At 44.7% G+C, this 20,335-nt stretch overlaps 1 protein-coding gene and 1 long non-coding RNA gene across 2 annotated transcripts in view; both read right to left on the bottom strand.

Moving 5' to 3' along the window:
• Positions 1 to 4,000: 4,000 nt before the first annotated feature.
• Positions 4,001 to 6,588, bottom strand: LOC142771408 (uncharacterized). The gene is made up of 2 exons (XR_012885898.1): positions 6,368 to 6,588; positions 4,001 to 5,359 (listed from the first exon to the last, which is right to left on the bottom strand). It is a non-coding gene; the product is annotated as an uncharacterized LOC142771408 (long non-coding RNA).
• A 425-nt stretch (positions 6,589 to 7,013) lies between these two features.
• The window catches only part of LOC142771407 (uncharacterized), a 43,660-nt gene continuing 30,338 nt past the window's right edge, over positions 7,014 to 20,335 (bottom strand). The window contains exon 5 of the mRNA XM_075872889.1: positions 7,014 to 7,192. Within this exon, the coding sequence (XP_075729004.1) occupies positions 7,044 to 7,192 (149 nt within the window). The 3' untranslated portion in view covers positions 7,014 to 7,043. The remainder of the gene's footprint in view (positions 7,193 to 20,335) is intronic.

Below are 20,335 nucleotides of genomic sequence, written 5' to 3'. Positions count from 1 at the left end.
TTCACACTGACGATCCGACGATTGCCGAGCAAGTGGCCATCGCCCTGGCCATCCCGGAAGGTGAAAGGGAGGTCATATATAGTGACTTTAGGTCAGCGTTTCGCGCTATCGAGCGCGGTGTAATCTCCAAGAAAGCCCTGCGCGTGCTCCAGAGTGGTGGCCGGGACGGCATCAAGCACCACGTACTGATCTGGTTTCCTCCACCTCAACGAGTATGCCCACGAGGGCGCGCGCGCGCTAACCGACCGAGCCGGTTCCGGGCAACGATTCGAGGCCAACGGGGTTGCGGAAAACAGGGACGCGCCTGCCACGTACAATGAAATAACAAAACATTTTTACCTCGCGCGGGGACTATATCCACTCCCTCATCCAAATCTTAATAGGCCACAGGCCCTTACGCTCAGACTACTGCAGACCGACACATACCCTAACCTGAGATCCCTTCACGCTATTTATCCTGACGTGTTCCCCAATAACGCTTGCCCCGCATGTGGGGATGTATCCACGCTGGCGCACATGCTCTGGGAGTGCAAGGCAGTGTACACTAATCCCAACACTACATCGGTCAGGTGGGAGGCGGCCCTACGCAGCTCCCTCCTGGCCGACCAACTTTGGGCCGTCCAGCAGGCCCACGGAGTGGCCGATAGGCTTGGCCTAACGGTCCCAACGTGGGAGTCGCCCGCTGCGCGCTGACGCGCGCCTTGCAGGACCTCAATAAAGTTTCGCAACCAACCAACCAACGAGCACGCCTTTCACCCCGCCGGCCGTAAATGGTAGGGCAAAGAGAGCCGTCCGCAAGCAGACATGCATAGGCGCTCCTCTTTTGCTGGTGTTAAGGCGCGGTTCCCTAAAAAACAAAAGACCCAGCAAACTTCTTCCTTGAATCCAACCTCGCATCCAAAAACTAGCAAGCTCATAAACACAAAAAGCAGCTACAATGCAAAATATGTTTCAGTTATTTCTACGTGTTGCAACTTAAATTTAAGTGCAATCGAGTGTCGAGTGACATCGTGTTTGAGGCAAGTATACTCCTACGTGGTTTTCAGAACGCCTAAATGCGTTAAATTTGAGTATACACATGATGCCCCAGGAATAACTAGCATATACGAGCAATGCATCTTAAAATCGGTAGTGCAAAGCTCACTTCATTAGGCATAAATGGCCATGGCAATTTTTGCCTTTGCAGTAGCATTCTATGTCGATATCTAGCTTCCTGTGAGTTCTACTGCTTTATTACGTATTCGGTAATGTTCTGTTGATGGTTGTGTTTTGTTTATATATACTGCAAATGGGATACATGCATGTGTACTCTCGCTATATAACGAAATGCGTAACCAAGGCTTCCGAGATAGCTCCGGCAATCACGCACACCAACGGCAAGAGAAGCCTCACGGTGATCGCGATCATTTTGCGATTGATTTACCTGGGACAGTAGACTGGGGAGCCTACTGGCCCTGTTTGTCAGGTGGTGAAGCAGTACTGGCTGCTCCAGCTGGCGGTGCTTATGGTGCCACCGCAGTCACACTCTGTGAGACTTTTGCGGGCACGTGAAGATTTGGCATGTCACCCCGGCGCGTGACATCGGCGAAGAAGGCACTGGAATAATAAAGGTAGAACCGTTTACGTGAGTCTTGAAAGGACAAAGCGAACTTCATTTTATTGTCGAAGATTTGTTTTTCCTTCTTCCATGTTGCGAACGACCTCGAGAAGGCACGACGGTTTCCTTCACAATTCGCACACCGTAGTGTTGAAGTACACGTTTTTTTTGACAGCTCGTTGGATGCACATTTCGCGCAAGTTGGAAGCCCTCGGCTGCTTTGCGACCCATGTCCAAAGCGCTGCTCTTCAGAACATCGGCGAGAATTTGGATCATAGGGCCTGACACGGAGCTTACAGCAGCCGGTTTCAATTGATTCTGGCAACTCACTAGTACCGAAGGTGATAATTATGTGTTTGATGGGTATTTGCTTGTTGTCTCGTCACCACCCCGCAGTGGTGGTCTTGTGGCTGAGGCACTCGGCTGCTGACCTGCAGGTCGCAGAATTGAATCCCAGCTGTGGTGGCTGCATTTTCGATGGAGGCGGAAATGTTGTAGACCCATGTGCTCAAATTTCGGTGCAAGTTAAAGAACCCCAAGTGGTCTAAATTTTCGGAGTCCTCCACTGCGGCGTGTCTCACAATTATACGCTGGTTTTGGGACGTTAAACCCCACGTATCAATCAATCAATCCTTGATGTCTTGTCGTATAAATATTCTGTCTACTTTGACTTAATTCTGGTCTTGCCAGCCTTCTACTAGTTTTCTTTCTTGGAGTTAAAAGAGATCATCTTCTGAGATGACAGCGCAGAATGTGTTCATGAATCTCTGTGGGCTTGCTGCTACTTGGACTCCCTTGAATGCATAAAGTTTGGAGAGATTGTCATACTGAAGCTTGTCGCGGACCTCCTAAAGGAAATGAGCGCTTCTCAGCTTAGTGACATTATATCCTAGACTAATTGCTTTCCTGAGCGTTTTTCGATACAAGAAATAGTGAAATTGATCGCACTGTCTTATTTTTGTTCTGGCCATGTATAACATGATACTTGGGAAAAGTTAGCATAGGTTTTTAGAGAAATAAGGGCTCATGCGTGCACCAACGTTTTGGGTGGCAATCAGGAAGGGGCGTACAATTATGTCACATAGGAAATATATTGTTCGGTAGCGATGGTGGTCACCCACCACTGAGCCCCACAGGGAGACGCTTCAAGGTAAGGCACCTCAAGAGACCAGCCATGCATCGCCGCTCTAACCACATATAACTACCGAAGTTTGAGAAATTACACGGGGTTAAATTTAGCCGCCAGGAAATTTGGAAGTGAACGGAAAGGGGAAGGTGACGGGACAGATAAAATGTAGGAGATGAAGATTAACGTGCAGAAAGAGAGAGAAAGCAAAACGTGACGACTGATTTCTTCTGGAGGAGGGGGGCAGCCCAGGGTTGGCGTCTGCGTGAAGCCGAAGTGTGCTACCTCCCCCGGGGGCCCTGAATGTAGTAACACTCAGCGTCGGCTCAAACCCCAGGATCTCATTTTTCTCGTACACGGCAATGCCTCACACGCCTAAGCGTGAGGTAGCTGAATATCTTCCGTTAGCTGGGGTCCCTGGTGGCGCTACACACCAAACGCATGCTTACGTAGATGCCACTGAGGGAAAGCCTTCCCAAGTGAAATCTGTTTGATGCCACTGCAAAGGACAAAAACTCAAATAGCTGTCGGGTAAGGTGGCGGTAAAATCTGTGTAATGTCTCTACTTCTTTATCAACTGTGCTACCATTATAGTCTTATGAGCCTTTTCATTATACACTACGTGGGATACAGTGGCTCTTATTCCGATTAAGCTGTAGGTGCCTGACTTACCTGTCAGTTTATCAATGTCGTCAAAGTGGGCTTTTTTAAAGATTTCATAATACCAAGCCGTTAAACAAAGCACACAGCTCTACACTGTAAATAATTACTCCGAGGTTGGATTGAACGCTTGTGCTCTATCGTCCCCTTTATGCGCTGCAACTTTCGCTACGGACGCCAGGAGCAACTATTTCACCCCGGCTCACCGGAGGAATTGTGTGGCGCACCCGGAGTACTTTTAACAGGTATATCACTCTGGCCGACCGGAGCAATTGCGTAGAGCCGGCGGTGTATTATTTACTGGCATTTTACTCCGGCTGGCCGGAGTGATTACGTGGTACCTCCGGAGCATTTTTTCGCGGGTGTTTTTCTTTCTGGCTCTCCGGAGCTTTTGTGTGGTACCTCCTGAGTATTTTACGAATGTACTTACTTCATCCGGACAGAACTTCAGTGAGGTACATCAGTACTTTTTTAAAGTGTTTGCTACGCTGTTTATTTAAAGTATGCTGATTGTTTCACGCATTGGTTAGATAAATAAAGTTCCAATTTTTATGCAAGCACTGCAGAAAACTGTGAATTCTTTTTCACAGAGCTCTAGCAAATCAAATGCAAGAAAGGACTTCAGTTTTCTTTTATTTATTCAAAATAAGCTGCCTTTCTTGGGTGATTACTGAGCGTATGGGAAAAAGAGAAAAGAACAAACAAGCATTGCAACAGGCAACCAAAATCAAAACACAATAAAACAGATCCCATGAAACCAACAGCACTCAAAGTTTAAGCGACACCTTTGAAAAGGAAGTCCTTAATGCTGCAAAACAATGAACGACTAACGAAGAAAGCGCGGCCACCGAGAACAACTTTTCACCATCGGCGAGGGATCATTCAATAGATTCATTCACGATGCATGGGTCAAGCTGATTGCTTCCTGCATAATTTAGAAAAAAAATAATTCTACCTGAGAACTGCAAGTTGTTTGAGAGGCATGAAAACTAAGAACACTGAAGGCACGGACACTCAATAAATCATATACAATCTGTGTGCCTATGAGAAGAAACAACTATAAAACTGACCACGTATACACACGCTTACGCACGCGCACACACACACGCGTACACACACACAAACAAAGGGCGAGCGTTCAATAACATAAAGCACATTCCGTGCAATCCGGTGTGGGCAGCCGCAACAAGATAAAAACACACCTCCTTACGCAAAGTTTTAAACTGGCCAAAGTTTCTTTATATGTTTCATAACCAATAGCTCTACCTTTGCTGAAACATTCAAAAACAGTTTTTGACTAAGCTAACTTTATTTCGGTACTCTCGTTGAAGACAGCAGGAATGCTCCTCTCGATCACTTCCTAATTTTATCAAATATTAAGTCTGAATATTACAGTCGCACATTAGTGTGTACTGATCGTCATACTTCTAGCAAAGTGGGCCCTCATATTTTGCTTGGTTGTGGCCTGTATTTAAGCAGAGCCTAGCTTCATCTCCTTTGGAATAAATTGTTTGAGGTAAGTTGGCATTGTTTCATTTTAATTTGCACTTCCGGCCCTGTTTTGATACTCGTCGTTGTGAACATTTTTCAATGTAGTTATTGTATGAGCATGCCTTTCAAGACGAACAGATTCAAGCACAAAATAAGAAAGAGTTCACTACAACATAAGAAAATAAATAAGCAATAAAAGCACAAACATTACGCCACCTGAGACAACTGCATTTTCCCAGAAATGAGGGAAGGCCGACGAGTTTACTGAACTCAAAAGTTCGCGCAAACAGCCTGAGGCAGCAAAAGGGGATGCACGTGGAACCGTCACGACGTGCCAGTGCCCCCTCTTGAAGAAATTTTCTTTTCCTATCTTCTGCTCACAGGTCAGCGTCTTTCCATTTTCCAGGTCAAAACTACGTCTCAGCACTGCTCGCACTTTCGCCTTGTACAAAAAAAAACTGCAGCCCCAGCCACGGCAGCACTACCTAGAAGAGAAAAAAAAGCAGAAGCAAGGCGAGTAATCTCTCTCATCATCAACACACAAAACTACGGCCAATTTTTAAAAAGAACCTTCTCTTTTCTCTCTTTTTTTTTCACTACAATGTCCCCTTTGTCTTAGAATGTTGAGCTGGGCTGTCATATCGGATAACTTTAATCTCCCGCCACCATTTCACAGAAACGTCGAGCACCGCACGACTCATTCAGTCAAGCAACTCCCTTTTTTTGGCTTGCTCGCCTATAGTATTGTCAGATTATTTCGCCCCACTCTTTCTTCACATGAGAGAACCACGCCCCGCGAAAAGTCACGTACACTTCTGGGATATCTCAAATACAATTTATCCAACCAAAATAACTTTTTCACAAGTATGAGTGTCTGTATCTAATCTAAAAGTCTTTACCAAACATATTGCTCTGCCCCTATTCCCTATATGTATTATTATTACCACTAATTTTAGTTAATATTTTTCTAATATTACAGATTACATATTCTATCAAAATAGTTTTTACGTCGTGGTAGACTTCGACCTGCCATTTATTGTTATAGAAAGTGGATGACTGTTACCATTCATGTGTACTGACAAGAGCAAATATATCTTTTAACCAGTTAGACTCTCCCATAAAAATTACTGATGTTTCATAGAATCAGCCTAAAACTAAAATAGTTTCCATTGTTGCATATCTAATCAACGCTCTAAATATTACAGCAACTTGAGTCAATTTACCAAAGGTATTAAGGCGTAATTGCAGCCCAAAAAAGGGCGAGTACAAGAAAGTGAACAAGCGGTTGTGGTGCTCACTTTCGTTTGCGCTACATTTCCGCGCAAAATGAATCATGACCAACTCGCTCATCTCTCTGTTTAGTTTTACCGAAGTTTACGTCTTGGGAAATTAGCCTAATATTGATCACATACTTGGTTCATCAACCCAACATTATTTATACTTAGCACTACCTGACAACAATAACACTTGTAATTCAGGAAAAGCTGACTCACCATATTTTCACCGCACAAGCAACCATCGTGTCTCTCAACTCTCACGAGATTACAATCTGTCGTTCACTGCCAGGAACCATCACACGATTACTGTTCGTATAACTTTCTTCTGTCGTTAAAAACGTCGTTGCTGCTTGTCGCTTGTGATATCCAGAAAGTGCTCCGAATGATTTCCTTTTCTACAACATGGCCGAACGCTTCTCACAATCCTCACTGAACCGGCTCTGTTTGCGTCATGTTGGTTTGTGGCGAACGACCTCCAGAAGGCGAGGCTGCCTGCGTCATTCCTTGAACAGCCAATAAATACCACTGAGTGATAAGCGGAAGCAATTGGGAAACATTCACCGGGGCAAAAGCAACGCACCGGAACATTTGCGGAGCAACCACGAGAGCATAGTCAGAGGATTAGCCCCGTTTCCCCCCAGTTTCCTTTGTCCGGCGCCCACCGGAGGAAAAAGGTAGAAAAAAAAGTATTTGCGCCGGTACAATTCGGTTTGAGCGAGGTCACCGGAGCATAGCGGGGGCATCAATCCGTGATTCCTCCCGTAAGGGTATATTTTTGTTTACAGTGTACTAGATTGGCGGCATTTACTAGTGAGACCAGCATCAGCATCGTTTATACGAAGCTGTGAAGAAAATCAAAAACTCATTTGAAATGTTTATATTCTAAATATTCTTATCTTAGTAGCCGCTGACATCGGGGTTTGTAAATGTTGAACGAAGGTTCTGGTCCTGTAATGCCTGAAAAATATCCTCGGCATCCTTCACGAGGTCTTGTGTGTACAGAAGAATTTATGACCCGGAGATCATAGTAAAAGTTGTTCCCTAGAAAGAGAAAAAAAATGGTTCCTTCATCCTCACAAAAGGCAAACGTAATTTCGCAGAAGTAGATCAATATATACTGCACATTGATATAACACAGCTCATAGAACGGCTGTTCGTGTTTGACAGCTATATCACCGTTTAACCCTAATGCATCCGCTTTGGCACTTAGTGATATATCTCCATCCCGACGACCAACGCGCATCCTTTATATAATCTAATGAATAAACAAGCCCTTGTTGTCATGAATGCCTGTGCTTCGTACTAAACGATAAGAAGGAAACAAAAGCAAGTGGTGTGACAGCCACAAGAGCGCCTCTGATTGTACGCTAAACTTGGCATAGGGTTTTCTACTCTTGGAACGTATGAGGTACTGAATACCACCGCGTGATTTGAGGAAAGCGCAACGCGCGTTGTGTGCCCGCTGTTGGCCGGCGATGATTTTTCGCGGGGCGAGCGCTAGGGGAGAGAACTTAGTTACATTCAGGCGATGCAAGAGCGTTTCATTATGCTTTGAAGAAATATGATTGAAATGGACGTTTTTAAGTAAAGTATGCAAAGTATAAAATTGCTCAATGAAGTGTCGTATGTTATGTTTTTGCTCATGGGTATGCGCGGCTTATGAAAAGCACGTACCCGGAAGCGTAATACAGAACCCACCACCACACCATGCACACACATTATTCGCAGGGGTATTCACCTCAAGGATATCTATCACGACCCAGACTTTATAGCAGACGGTCGGCATCATGGTCAGGTGTTCAGCGTTGACTCCTTTGCTCTCACGAGTCTACCTTTTGCTCTGTTAGCAATTTAATGTTACGCCAGTGACGCTTCAGCGCTCATCTAAGCTTTGCAATTGTACTTTTGCTTGTTTTTTTGTGTCTTATTTGGGTCTTTAAAAAGAAAGGCTTCATATCCGCAAGCTTCACTGCAAACTGAACTTGCTGTGAAGCAGGCAGATACGGGACCTTTTTTTTTCTTTCATAGTAATAATGAAAGGGAATACTACAATGCCCAATAAATATACAGATAAAGCAAGTAAAAGTACAATCGCAAGGCTACAGTGAGCGCTAAAGCGTTACTATCGTAACGCTAGATTGCTAACAGAGCGTGTGGTAGGATAGGGAGAACGAAGGAGGTAACGTGAAACACCTGAACATGATGCGAGGCCCGTCTGCTATAAAGTCTGGATTGTGCTAAATACCCTTGAGTTGAATACCTATTCGAATAAAATGTGTGCTTGGTGCGGTGGTGGGTTCTGCATCACGCTTCGGCGTAAATGCCTTTATAAGCCACGTATACTCATGAGCCACTTCATAAGACACTTCATCACGCAAAGTAATACTTTGCTAGTCTTGCGTCTGGAGAGAGTGAACAAAATGTTTATTTGATGTTCTGCGCAAGAAAATTGGTGAATGATATTCTGGAGACGCTGCGTTAGAGTGCCTCGATGCATGCAGCGAAGGCGAACGAGCGCATCGAGGCACGTTATACACGAGCGTTATCTGGCACCTATCTTCTAAAACGAAGGAAGGCGTGCGCGCCTGTCTCGGAGGCGACAAGGTGTAGAAGGCAAAGCACCAGGCAGGCACCGTCACCGTGTCATCTTATCAAAGTGTTAGAAACACTTGCCTTTTTGTGCAAAGCGTTGCATTTCAGCGCAGCGTGATAAACCTTAGAATTGCTTAAGTATGCTTTCTCTAGTACAAAAACACACATACAGAATATTGACGTGCTGTTACTGTGTCTCAGATATGCGCAATGTTTGCTTTTCAATGAACGATCGCACAAGTATGAACGTTGAAACTTGAGCAATATTGGTGGGTGCTGCTGACAGCGATGGATTTTGGCCTCTTGGGTATCGTTTCGGCGGACAGACAAATGTACAGTAAGACAGATGGACAGACAGACAGAATAAAATTCTGGCGTCGAAGTACCACAAGAAAGATTATCGTATTAAAAAAAAGATCGTGCCGCACTAGATAGCATGCCTGGCAGGTGTTGTCGCCACCTGATAAATTATGCGTTCGACTCCTGTTGGTGGACATTTTTTTCTGTTTGTCCTATCATCATGAGTACTTTTTCGACGTATTTACCTCGACGGAATTACGTAACAAAAGTCTCCGTTTATCCTCGCGAAACACTTTGGTGAGAAAAAAATCAGGCTTCATCCACGCGCCTTAGAAATTAGTGTAACCCGAAGTTAAACTACTCATTACAATTGTAGCTTATTGTTTATTGTTTTCGGTTCGAGGACACATCATGGCACTACGATGTGCAAGCGGGCCTGCAATGTGCACAATTAGGTTTCTCGACAGCCCTGTCGCGCAGATCCCGCCACCATACTCCCGTCTTTTTTTTATTATTCTTGTTGTGCTTCACTTCGACAAATTGAGTAAAATAGTGAAACGACTTTTTCATTGACAGTGTAAAATTTTAAATAACTGCTCCGAAAAAAAGTGTTACGCTTCTCATAAACACTGACTGCCGGCGTCGTTTGCTGTGACTACCTATGTAAAAACCACGGAGACCGAACGCGTTGTTTTGTAAAACGTAACGAGTTATTCTCTGTCGAATTGAACTATCAAGAGGGCATCAAGGCATGCTTACAGCAAAAAAAATGTATTATTGCCGCAAGAAATTGGCGAAATCTCTTTATCTCATTCAATTAGGCTTGCAACTAAAATAACGCAAGGTTGACAGGATAAGCATGTGCAATTTGAAACGCTTGTTTAGCAATTATAACCTTATGAGGCACAGGGCAAGCGGATTCCCCGCTTTGTCTGAAGCAGCGCGGAATTCTTGCAGCCGCAGTCATGCCATTATGATCGAATGCAAATGGGAGAGAGTCACATATGCGCATCTCTTATCCAGAGCTTCGGCTAGTTGAAAGTTTTCTTTAGCAAAACCTGTTTTGCCGCACGACCTTAATATGAATTTCTCCCCTTATCACGTAATATTTCTACAGTTGTACCACTGTGCTCATAAGATCACCAACGAGCCATACAGAGGCTAAGCTTTTGACTGATTGACTCTGTTCTACAGCTTCTACAAAGCAGTCATTCACGGTGAAATCGTGCGGTCCCAACTAAGGCGGCTCATTACATTGGCTCAATATTGATTACACGTTGGCAACCGATGGCTCAATAAAGACACAGATATGTCCCTACAAAATCAATGTCAGCAGAGCCTGCCTATGAGGACGCCAACAATCGTTCATCCTAGCCAGCCGAAACACATAATTAGTACAGTCATCGTATAAGGACAGCCACAAACGGTCATCGTATCCATCCAACATGTGATGCAATATTGGCAGCACCATTATATAACGGCGGAAACCAATTTCTATACTAACAAGCGAAATAGCTCTACAAAACTGGTGCTATAAATCATGAGGAATGAAATGAAATTATGGGTGAATACTCAGAAATTAAACGCCAACACAGTATTAGAAGTACCAGTGTTGATTGCTTACTGATAATGATAGATTGTAATTCCCATCTTTACGAAACGCAGCTGCCAATATTGCGCTATCAGCGTTAAATGAAACCCGAACTTCGTGATAGCAAAGCGCACGCCGTCTAGTAATTCCCATGTACAGGCACGTGCTTCTGTATTGTCGTGGTGTAGCGAGAACAAAAGACAGAAACAACTTGTGACAGTGAAACAGCGTGTTTCAGAATCAACTGTAAAGTGAACGCGTTCTTCGTCTTTCTTTTTCCAACCTCCTGTCTCGCTACCCGGAGTCTACGAAACAAGTCCATCGTCATCCTCCTCTACGTATATACACGTGCCACTTTCCCCTCCGTATAGGAGCATTGCCCAGATGCTACATCCGAGCGACCGTTGTGAGGAAATGCAGTCAATCACTCACATATGGCATCATGCATACCACATGTACAAGCTCAGACCGTTGCGCTTGACGCCTGGTGCAAGAGGGACTGTCGAGGACGACCTCATAGATGACGTCAGTTAACTTTTGCAATACTGTATACGGCCCGAAGTATCACCCTAAAAGTTTCTAAGACTGTCCACGTTTTTGTATGGGTGTCGAAACCCACACTCGGTCACCAGCTTCGTACGTCACTGCTCTCCGGTGGGCTTTGTAGCGACCTTCGTCGTTATGTAGTTGCTGGCGCATTCTCAAGCGTGCGAGCTGCCTGGCTTCTTCCGCGCGTTCGGTATATATATCGGCACCCGTGTCATTGTCGTCCCATTCATGTGGTAACATGGCATCTAGGAGTGTCCGTACCTCCAGTCCATGAACAAGGCTGAATAAAGTCCTGCGAGTCATTTCTTGCTTGGCTGTATTGTACGCGAACGTAATATAGGGCAAGATCTGGTCCGAATTTTTATGTCGAACGTACACGAACATCGACTGCATATTTGGCAACTCTGTCAGTCCGTTCATCTGTGGGTGGTAGGCAGTGGTTTTTCGATGACTCGTTCCACTAAACTTCAAGACATGCTCAAGAAGAGCCACTGTGAATGCAGGCCCGCGGTCTGTTTTCATAACGGATGGTGCAACATGTCGCAGTACAATATTTTTTAGGAAAAGTTTGGCTACCTCCACTGCTATGCTTCGTCCAATAGCTTTCGTTTCGGCGTACCGGGTAAGGTAATGCGTCGCGACAATGACCCAGCGGTTCCTTCCAGCACAAGTAGGAAGTGGACCTGAGATATTCATTCCGATCTGGTTGAATGGTGTACTTGAGACCTGAACAGGTTGCAGCAAGCCGGCTGGTTTCGTCGGAGGAGACTTACGTCACGGGCAAATCCGAACAAGTACGAATGTGTTGTTTCACGGAAACGGTGTGCCTTGGCCAGCAATACCTTTGCTGAACTCTCGCCAATGTCCATGTGTAGGCTAAGAGACCAGAAGTCAAGTCATTGTAACAAGCTTGAAGCTCTTCAGTGTGGAGAGCTGCCGGGATGACAAGCCAGTAGGGAGATCCGATCGACGAAAATGTCCTTTTGTATAGGACGCTGTTCCGCACGGAAAACGACGATAATACTCTTGCAAAAACTCTGGGTGCGCTCTGTGATTGCCCTTTCAAGTAATTATTTAAACCATCAACTCAGGTCATCACGTTGTTGATGGACGATGGTAGACTTATCAAGGACCCCAAGAAATGCAGTTTCATTCTCGTCAGGTAGGAAAGCTGACTGTATTGGTGATCGAGACGGGCAGTCAGCGTCTATATGTCGCTTCCCCCACTTGTGTACGTCCGTCAGGTCAAACTCTTGCAGCCTTAGGCTCCAACGCGCTTATTGGCCGGTCGTATTTTTTAGATTAGTTAACCAACAAAGGGAGTGATGGTCACTAATAACTTTGATGTGCCGGCCATACAAGTACGGGCGAAATTACATCACTGCCAATATTACGGCGAGACATTCTTTCTCTGTTGTTGAATAGTTAGCCTCTGCGCGTGTTAGCGTTCAGCTTGCGTAGGCGACCACTCTTTCTGTGTCATGTAGCCGTTGCACAAGCACAGCCCCCAGACCTACACTGCTAGCGTCTGTGTGAAGCATCGTCAGGGCTTCTTCGTCGAAGTGGGCAAGAACCGGGGGCGTTTAAAGACGTTGACGCAGGTAACTTCATGTTGACACTCTATGTTGTCCCTCCATGTTGTCAGTTCATGTTGACAAACTGCCTTCTCTGTTTTCGTACGAAGTACGAGCGCTGTCGTCGAGATAGAAATAGGCGCAGGAAAGCCTTTGTTCAAGAGACCACTGGTTGGTGTTGGCGACACGTTCATAGTGACGAAGCAAGTCTTCGACATCTTCATGTGCTCCACCACCAAAACGATCAGGCATCAGCGGTGCAAAAAGGGTTACCTGAGATAGGGTTGGCGGATTACTGTCTTGTAGTAACTGTTGTGGACTGGCGGTAGCCATTCGTAGATATGAGCGGTGCCTTGTAGAGTGTTCCTGCGATGGGGTGAACTCTGGAGGGAGGCCTCACAAGCGATGACTGAAGCAATGCACGTGAACGTGAGTGTCGACAAGTGCGCCCGGGCTTGATGAACGGCTCCCCGTGGGAGTGTGGAGCATCAGGTGGGGTAGCGAGCCAGCACCTCCACCAGTGTTGCGGTGTAGCGAGAACAAAAGACAGAAACAACTTGCTACAGTGAAACAGCGTGTTTCAGAATCAACTGTACAGCGAAAGCCTTCTTCGTCTTCCTTTTTTCAGCCTCCTGTCCCGCTACCCGGAGTCTGCGAAACACCTTCATCGTCATCCTGTTCTATGTATATACACGTGTCAGTATTATGGATGTTGAGGAGTGAAAAAAAATGTGGGCCAGGTGATCAACCAAGTTTTCGAGCTGATGGAAAGACATTTCTGAGAAAAGAAACACGCAACAGAATGTTGAGCTGTGCAATACTTGCCACAGTATAATGTTGATTGTGCGATATAGCGAACGTATACACCGCTACACTAGAAATAGCAAAAAAAACTTAAACTATTGCCTATAAATGAGTTGACACTCTGTGTTGCTTTGATAAGGTAATGGAAAAGAGAATTTAAGTTTGCTTTGAAAAGAATATTTTGCACCAGTTTGGCTTGTGAGCACGTGCCCTTTAAATGTTCTGTTGGCTTTAGTATTATTGAATAATTGAAACGTTTCGTGTGATTTCAGCACCACCACGAATTTTGAGTGTTTGATGCACAAATCATGAGATGGTAAGATCGTATCTTTTTTTTGCGTGAGCACTGCAGCGATGATCTGTCCAAAATTAGGGTACCCCTCACGAAGTATCTAAATGCGCGATTAGTGGTGTTTGCACTCTAGACCCCTCCAGCATGCAGGCTGTTGAACGAAAGAAAATGAAGAAATGATTTCAGAACCATGATTCTCTCAATGAACGTCACGTCAACAGTGCCGGACGGAGGATGAGAAGTAAAGCAGAAAGTAAGAGGAGTGTGTGACAAATGGGGTGAGCGAGGATGAGAAGAAGGTTTATTCGGTTCGCCCCGACAGCGCACACAGTACCTCTTTGCAAATAAAAAAGCTGTCATGAGGGTTATCTTGCAGAGACGTTCACTCTAAATAATTATTCTCGGCATTCGGGAGGCTTCAGCAGCAGCACGACGGGTGCTTTTGCTCAAAAAGTGTGTCTTCTGTTCTTCCTGCAGAGGGACAGCATGGTGGTAGCTGGTTACAAAACTCTCGTAACTGGACAGTTCATCTATTCGCGATGGTTCCACAGTGGTTCCTTGCTTTTAATGCCCTTGAAAACAATGACCGCGGAAAGGGGGACCCCGGAAGATGCCTATGCGTTTAGGTCTGTCCTCGCCGGCAGCTAACATTAGAGAAGGTGGTTGTTAGTCGTACGGGTTCCGGTATTAGTCGCCACCAGCTCTTCAGCACTCATAGTATAATCGGGGAAGAAGTTACACCGTCTCCCATAAAAGGAACCATGTAGGCTCGCGAAGCAGCACTGGTGTTCACTTGTGTTGCCGTTTTGCTTTTCCATTTGTCTCTTTCCGTAAATTTTTCATTTGAACTTGGAGTTGTGTATATGTTGTGTACAGCTGATGTTACCACCCCCCCCCCCCATTTGTCTATATTATCGTGAGCGCTGAAGTCTGAGCACCCAGCGCTGATAGGAGAGTGCAAATGAGCGTGCGCGCACTGCATTATATACGAGCGCACAGCTGTGGCGGAAAGATAATCGGGAGAGGAGAAACGAAGCCAACGCTCTGCTACTTCCTCAATGCATTCTCATCCCACCTCCTCATGCGAGCGCGAGGTGAAGGCTCGAGTTTGCGCATGCGCAGAGGGGGAGCGAGTGGTCACTGAGAGATGGACACAGCCCCGAGCATAAGCAGCTTTACATGTAAAAATCACTCGGATGCCGCGATAGAAGGTCATTCTAAGGCGACGTTATAGTGAGAAAGTAGCTGGATTGCTGATTTTAGGACCTGATAGTTTTTATTTTTCGACACGCCATTCGCCGATGAGTGACGATGGGTATTGACTTCTCACAAACTCTTTGTTGGATATTTGTGCTCGGACCGCTTTCCGTAAGCCAATTTTTCATTAGCGCATTTCACTTTCCATATTTACCCATGTAGGATATGTGCCGTGTATTTTCGTTAGATTTGTTTATGAATTCCCATGTACTGAACTGCTTTGTGCGCATTGAAGATTGTTAGTTAAATAAGCCCTTCCTCCTAACGTTGTAGTGGCCATGCGTGTGCATTATTTTGTTCTTCAACAACGTCGCTTCGCGCCAGCTATGCATTCATTTTTCGTTTGCCATTTGCCGCTTGTCTTACACAAAAAAATTTTGGTTTTGTACCACTCGAATTTTTAAACTCTGAAATGATTGAATTCTTTCAAGCTCTAGCCGCCGACATTATCTACTATATATATATATACGTATTGTACTTTCCCGTACATAGGCTGGATAATAATTGCAATTGTGTCGAACGTTTTTGAAAGTTGAGACATTCATGAATTTTATTTTACACCATACTTCACTTTCACTCAATTCTTCTGAAACCTTCGATGAGTTGATAATTCAACTCAGCCCTAAAAGGGAGTACTTTCGGCTGTGGTATTTCTGAGTGCTGCCTTTTCCTAAATTTTTAATGGAAGATTGTTGTTCAGAATAATTGTAGTCGGTTCCATGCAGCTGCTGTCTTTTACGTACAAGCAAGTGGTCAGGAGAACATTGAGCTTAATACCTAATTATTTTCAAAACTTCCTGAATTATTTATTATTCGTATTTGCCTAATATCAAAAGTGTGGGAAATATGCATCCCTTTACACGCAAATCTACGCCATGTTAAACAACAGATTCAGTGAAAAACCTGAAAAAAAGAATGGGTGTAGCCAACGAAAACGCGGGCAACAAGTGGCATCCAACAATGGAAAAGAAAGGCTGGCGCAGCCAACGAAAAGGGCGTACAAGAAATGTCCATGTTGCCAGCATTTATACAAGGATGGCGATACGTACCAGCGACAAAATTGACTCAAGCCATCTCTGCCATTATTTTCGATATGTTGAATAAAAAAAAGCTGCTGCAGTGATTTTCGCAAAGATTGGGCATTGATTGCCTTCCAGTATTAGACAAAAGCACAATAGGTGAATCGAAATGCCAACAGCTATCATAAGACCGATGACTCTACTACTGTCAGCCTACCCTACGCAGAGATTGGTCTATTGTTGGCGGGCTATTTAGGCACTAGGCTCGTTTTATTATTAACGGCATAACTTCCGAGAAAAAAAATCAAACTTCACCAACACGGAGGCACCAATTTTGTCACCTGACATTTTCGAAAATTGCAGATGTTATAAAAAGACAAATATTGCTGTTTCAAGGAAGATATTTTTTACCATAAATGCATGTTTAATGCAGAATGAATTCATACGGTTTTAAGTTTATAGACCTTAAGAAAATAGATTCAAAAATGTCTAATTTTGCAACAGTTTAAAATAGGTTACGTATTATCCATTTTTTTCTCTGAAATATAATGCAAGCAGCGTTTTCAAACTTGACACTATTTAAGGATATAGTGTGTTCATTAGGTACGTAAATTATTGATGCCGTAGGGCAAATGTATATTTTTATAAATTGCCTCAAAGTTCTCGTATTGGCAAAAGTGTACTCCACTGAAGTTTGAACAATAAAAAACCCTATCTTCGATTTTTTTTAAAATCTCGTAAGTAGACAACCGAAGGCCCTCATACAGTAATATAGAAAAACATGTTGCATTATTTAGTTTTTCGCGACTACATTTGTGGTACAAATCAGAGCTTTTCGAGAATCTGCTGATAAGTTGAGAAATCTAGAAATCGGAACGAAAAAGCGGCAACAAGCTTCGAACGCGAGTAAACGTGACCGCATTTGGTGAAGAAAGGCTGTTTTAGCAGATAGGAGTAACTATTTTGAACACGGTATTCTACAGTGTCTGAATTCACTCTTATACGTAGAGCACTGAGACTTCTAATATGTGGTGCCTCTCCATTACTGACACACAGATGGAGCTGCTGTGACGGCCAGGTGTTTGCAACACGTTGGGTAAGAGAATCGAATGTTTAATGAGTTCATAAACGATTCATAACAAATTTTTATCATTTGGCGCACGAAGACTGCTGCATTAGACTGAAGAACACGCTTTAGGGCAAGTTGTCATCCGTCGTCTGCTCTACAGATGAATTGCCTGTGCGCTGCATCCCGGAGGCAATGCTTTAGATCGTATGGTTCAAAGTAGGGACAAAGATTACGCTTCCCGTAATTTTATCGACAAAAACATTGTGAAATTCATTTTAACGTACTATTCTTCAGTTTTGCATTCGCACTGTGAATACTTGCGCACAAGCATCCACAGTGGGCACTTTGTGGTTTAGAAGACACGTGCTAGAAGTGAAGAGGAACTATTCAAACAGGCGACCTCGAGTATCGCAGCGAGTGTCGCCCCATAGATTGCAATGTGCATTGAAATTTCCAAGAATATAAGGTTCTGGATGTTTATCTACTAGGGACTGGAATTTACGTTTTTCCGATGGTGCTATAGAGGTATGTTAAAAAAATTGGCAGCCTATTCATGGAGTGAATCATGGTGATTTGGGTGATGCATTCGTCCGTCCATTCGTTCTTGCTTCCGCCCGTCCATGCGTCCATCCCCCCATCTGTGCGTGCGTCTGTTCGTACGACCGTCCCTGAGTTTATCCATGCATCCTCCCCTGCGTCTGTTCATGCGTCCATCCATGCATCTGTCTGTGTTCGTTCATCCATCTACTCAACACTCCAAGTACCACCATCTCGCATCTTTTCATCATTATTCCCCATATAGAAGCACCGCCATCCAGCGGACATTCCATGGACTAAACGAGAGGTAGCACACGCACATTTTCTTACGGCTTGCGCTTCGGGTCTACTTCTCACCTTTAACCTCCTCGATTTCATGGTATATACTAGTTCACTGTATTCATGTCACTGCAGCCCAACGCTCGCTAAACCTTTCTAAAATCAAGAAGGTTACACCCAGCGAGTTTAACGTAGCAACCTTTTCCTGTCAGATAGTGCTCAATTTACTTGCCAATGGCTGCTAATGGGAAATGAGAGACAAGAGAATTCGGCTTTTACTTTTCCACGGCTTGCATTTCGGGCCTACTTCCCACCTTAAACCCCCTCGAGTTCATTAATGGTATATACTACTTCACTGTATACATATCACTGCGGCTCAACGCTCGCTAAACTTTTCTAAAACTAAGGAGGTTACACCCAGCTAGTATGACTTAGCGACCCTTTCTTGTCAAATATTGCTCAATGTAAATGCCAATGGCTGCTAATGGGGATCGCAGTGTGAGCGTTACCTAATAGCCAAATGCTCCTGTCTCTCATTCCCCTTTAGCAGCCATTGGCATGTACATTGAGCACTATTTTTTATTGTTCAACAAAGCACAGAAAATCTCTCACCGGCACCACCTTGGAGGTCAAAATCTTATACTAGTTACATGGCTACGAGGAACGTAGGGGTGCCGCTATAAGGGGCTTTGCCCCTAAAAGAGCAGATGGTGACGAGTTCTTCAGAAGAACTACTCGGATAGCCACTGCTTCAAGAGATGTTTCAAGTGGTAGATGAGTACATGCAATTCCTTGATGTACTATAATGGCCACACCAACAGATGACGCAACGGTTTAATTCCTGGGATTTCCAAAAATAATATACTGGCGTAGAAAACTAGTGATCTTGGTTTTAGTTGTATTTTTTGTACACACAGCACTTTTGCTGAATGTTCATGTAAAAGTTATTGAACATCGTCGAGGTTTCTCAGGAATCCGCTGACGTTTCACTGTAAAAGTTGTGTCTCGATTTTTATTGTAGTTAAGTGGTGTGTGTTTAAAATTGTTGCCTCAGGTTACAGGACCTGTTGAGGTCCCTGTCATTCGGGGTTTCTCTTTCTAGTTCCGCTCCAAAGAGCTGCGCCTTTTTTTCGGCGTCTGGAGCGCCAGAAGAGTATGGCCTGTGTCCATCACCTCTTCTGACTTGGCGGATGGTGCCTGCTTGGCAGGCATGTTCATGGCAGTTTCGGAGCTGAGTGCACTTGCAGTGGTCTGGAGTCCTGCAGTCTCTGCAGTCTGCTGACGTTTTTGAGTAGGAGGCGGAGCAGTACAAGCTGCTCCATCGGGAGGTGCTTCTGGCCCAACCGCAGTCAGGTTTGGCGTGAATTTTGCGGATGCCTAAAACCGTGGCATGGTGCCTCGTTGGGCCGCGTCGGCGAAGAAAGGTTCAGAATGGTTTTGCGCAGAAAAGCGTTGACGTGGCTCTTGGAATGACAGGTCGTACTTGACCTCAAGTTCTAGTATTTGTTTCTCTTTTTTCATGCAGGGCATGATCGGGAGTAGGCAGCGCGGTCTCCTTCACAGTTAGCGCAACAAGATTCTGATGTGCACTTTTCGGATACATGTTCACACGATGCGCACTTCACGCACCTAGCGCGGCCTCTACACGTTTGGGATCAGTGCCTTAACCGGTGACACCTGAACGATTGGTGAGGATTTGGTATTTAAGGTCTGACACGAAGCTTACAGTGACCAGTTTCAATGGAGTCAGGAGGTTGCTTGTACCAAAGACAACTATTATGTGCTTTGTTGGGGTCTGTTTACTATCTCACCTGATTGTTATTCTTGATACCTTCACTACATTTTGTTCCTGTCAGCCTTCGAGCAATTTAATTTCAGATAGCTCGAGGAGGTTATCATCAGATATGACACCATTCGCTGTGCTCATCGACCTATGTGGGCCCACTGATACTGCGATGTTACCAAATGCTACTAGTTTTGAGAGCTTGTCGTACTGAGTCTTGTCGCGAACTTCTAGAAGGAGATTGTCATTCCTCATCTTTGTTACTTTATAGCCAGGGCCAATGGAATCTGTGAGCGTTTTCAAGACAAGGATTGGTGAAATATATCTGACTGTTTTTGTTTCATTTTAGCTCTGAAATACATAGTACTAGGGGAAGGTCTGTTTTTGTTGTGCAGAAAAGAAGCTGTCATCGGGGCGCTACCTTTTTTGGCGGCGATCAGGGAGTGAGGGAAAAAGGGTTTCCCACAAGAAGCATTTTAACTATGGTGGTGATAGTGGCCAACCATCTCCAAGCCCAACAAAGGGACGCTTCAGGGAA

The sequence above is a fragment of the Rhipicephalus microplus genome, chromosome 9, assembly GCF_043290135.1.
Source record: "Rhipicephalus microplus isolate Deutch F79 chromosome 9, USDA_Rmic, whole genome shotgun sequence".
Lineage (NCBI taxonomy): Eukaryota > Metazoa > Arthropoda > Arachnida > Ixodida > Ixodidae > Rhipicephalus > Rhipicephalus microplus.
This window is presented reverse-complemented; position numbering and strand designations above follow the sequence as displayed.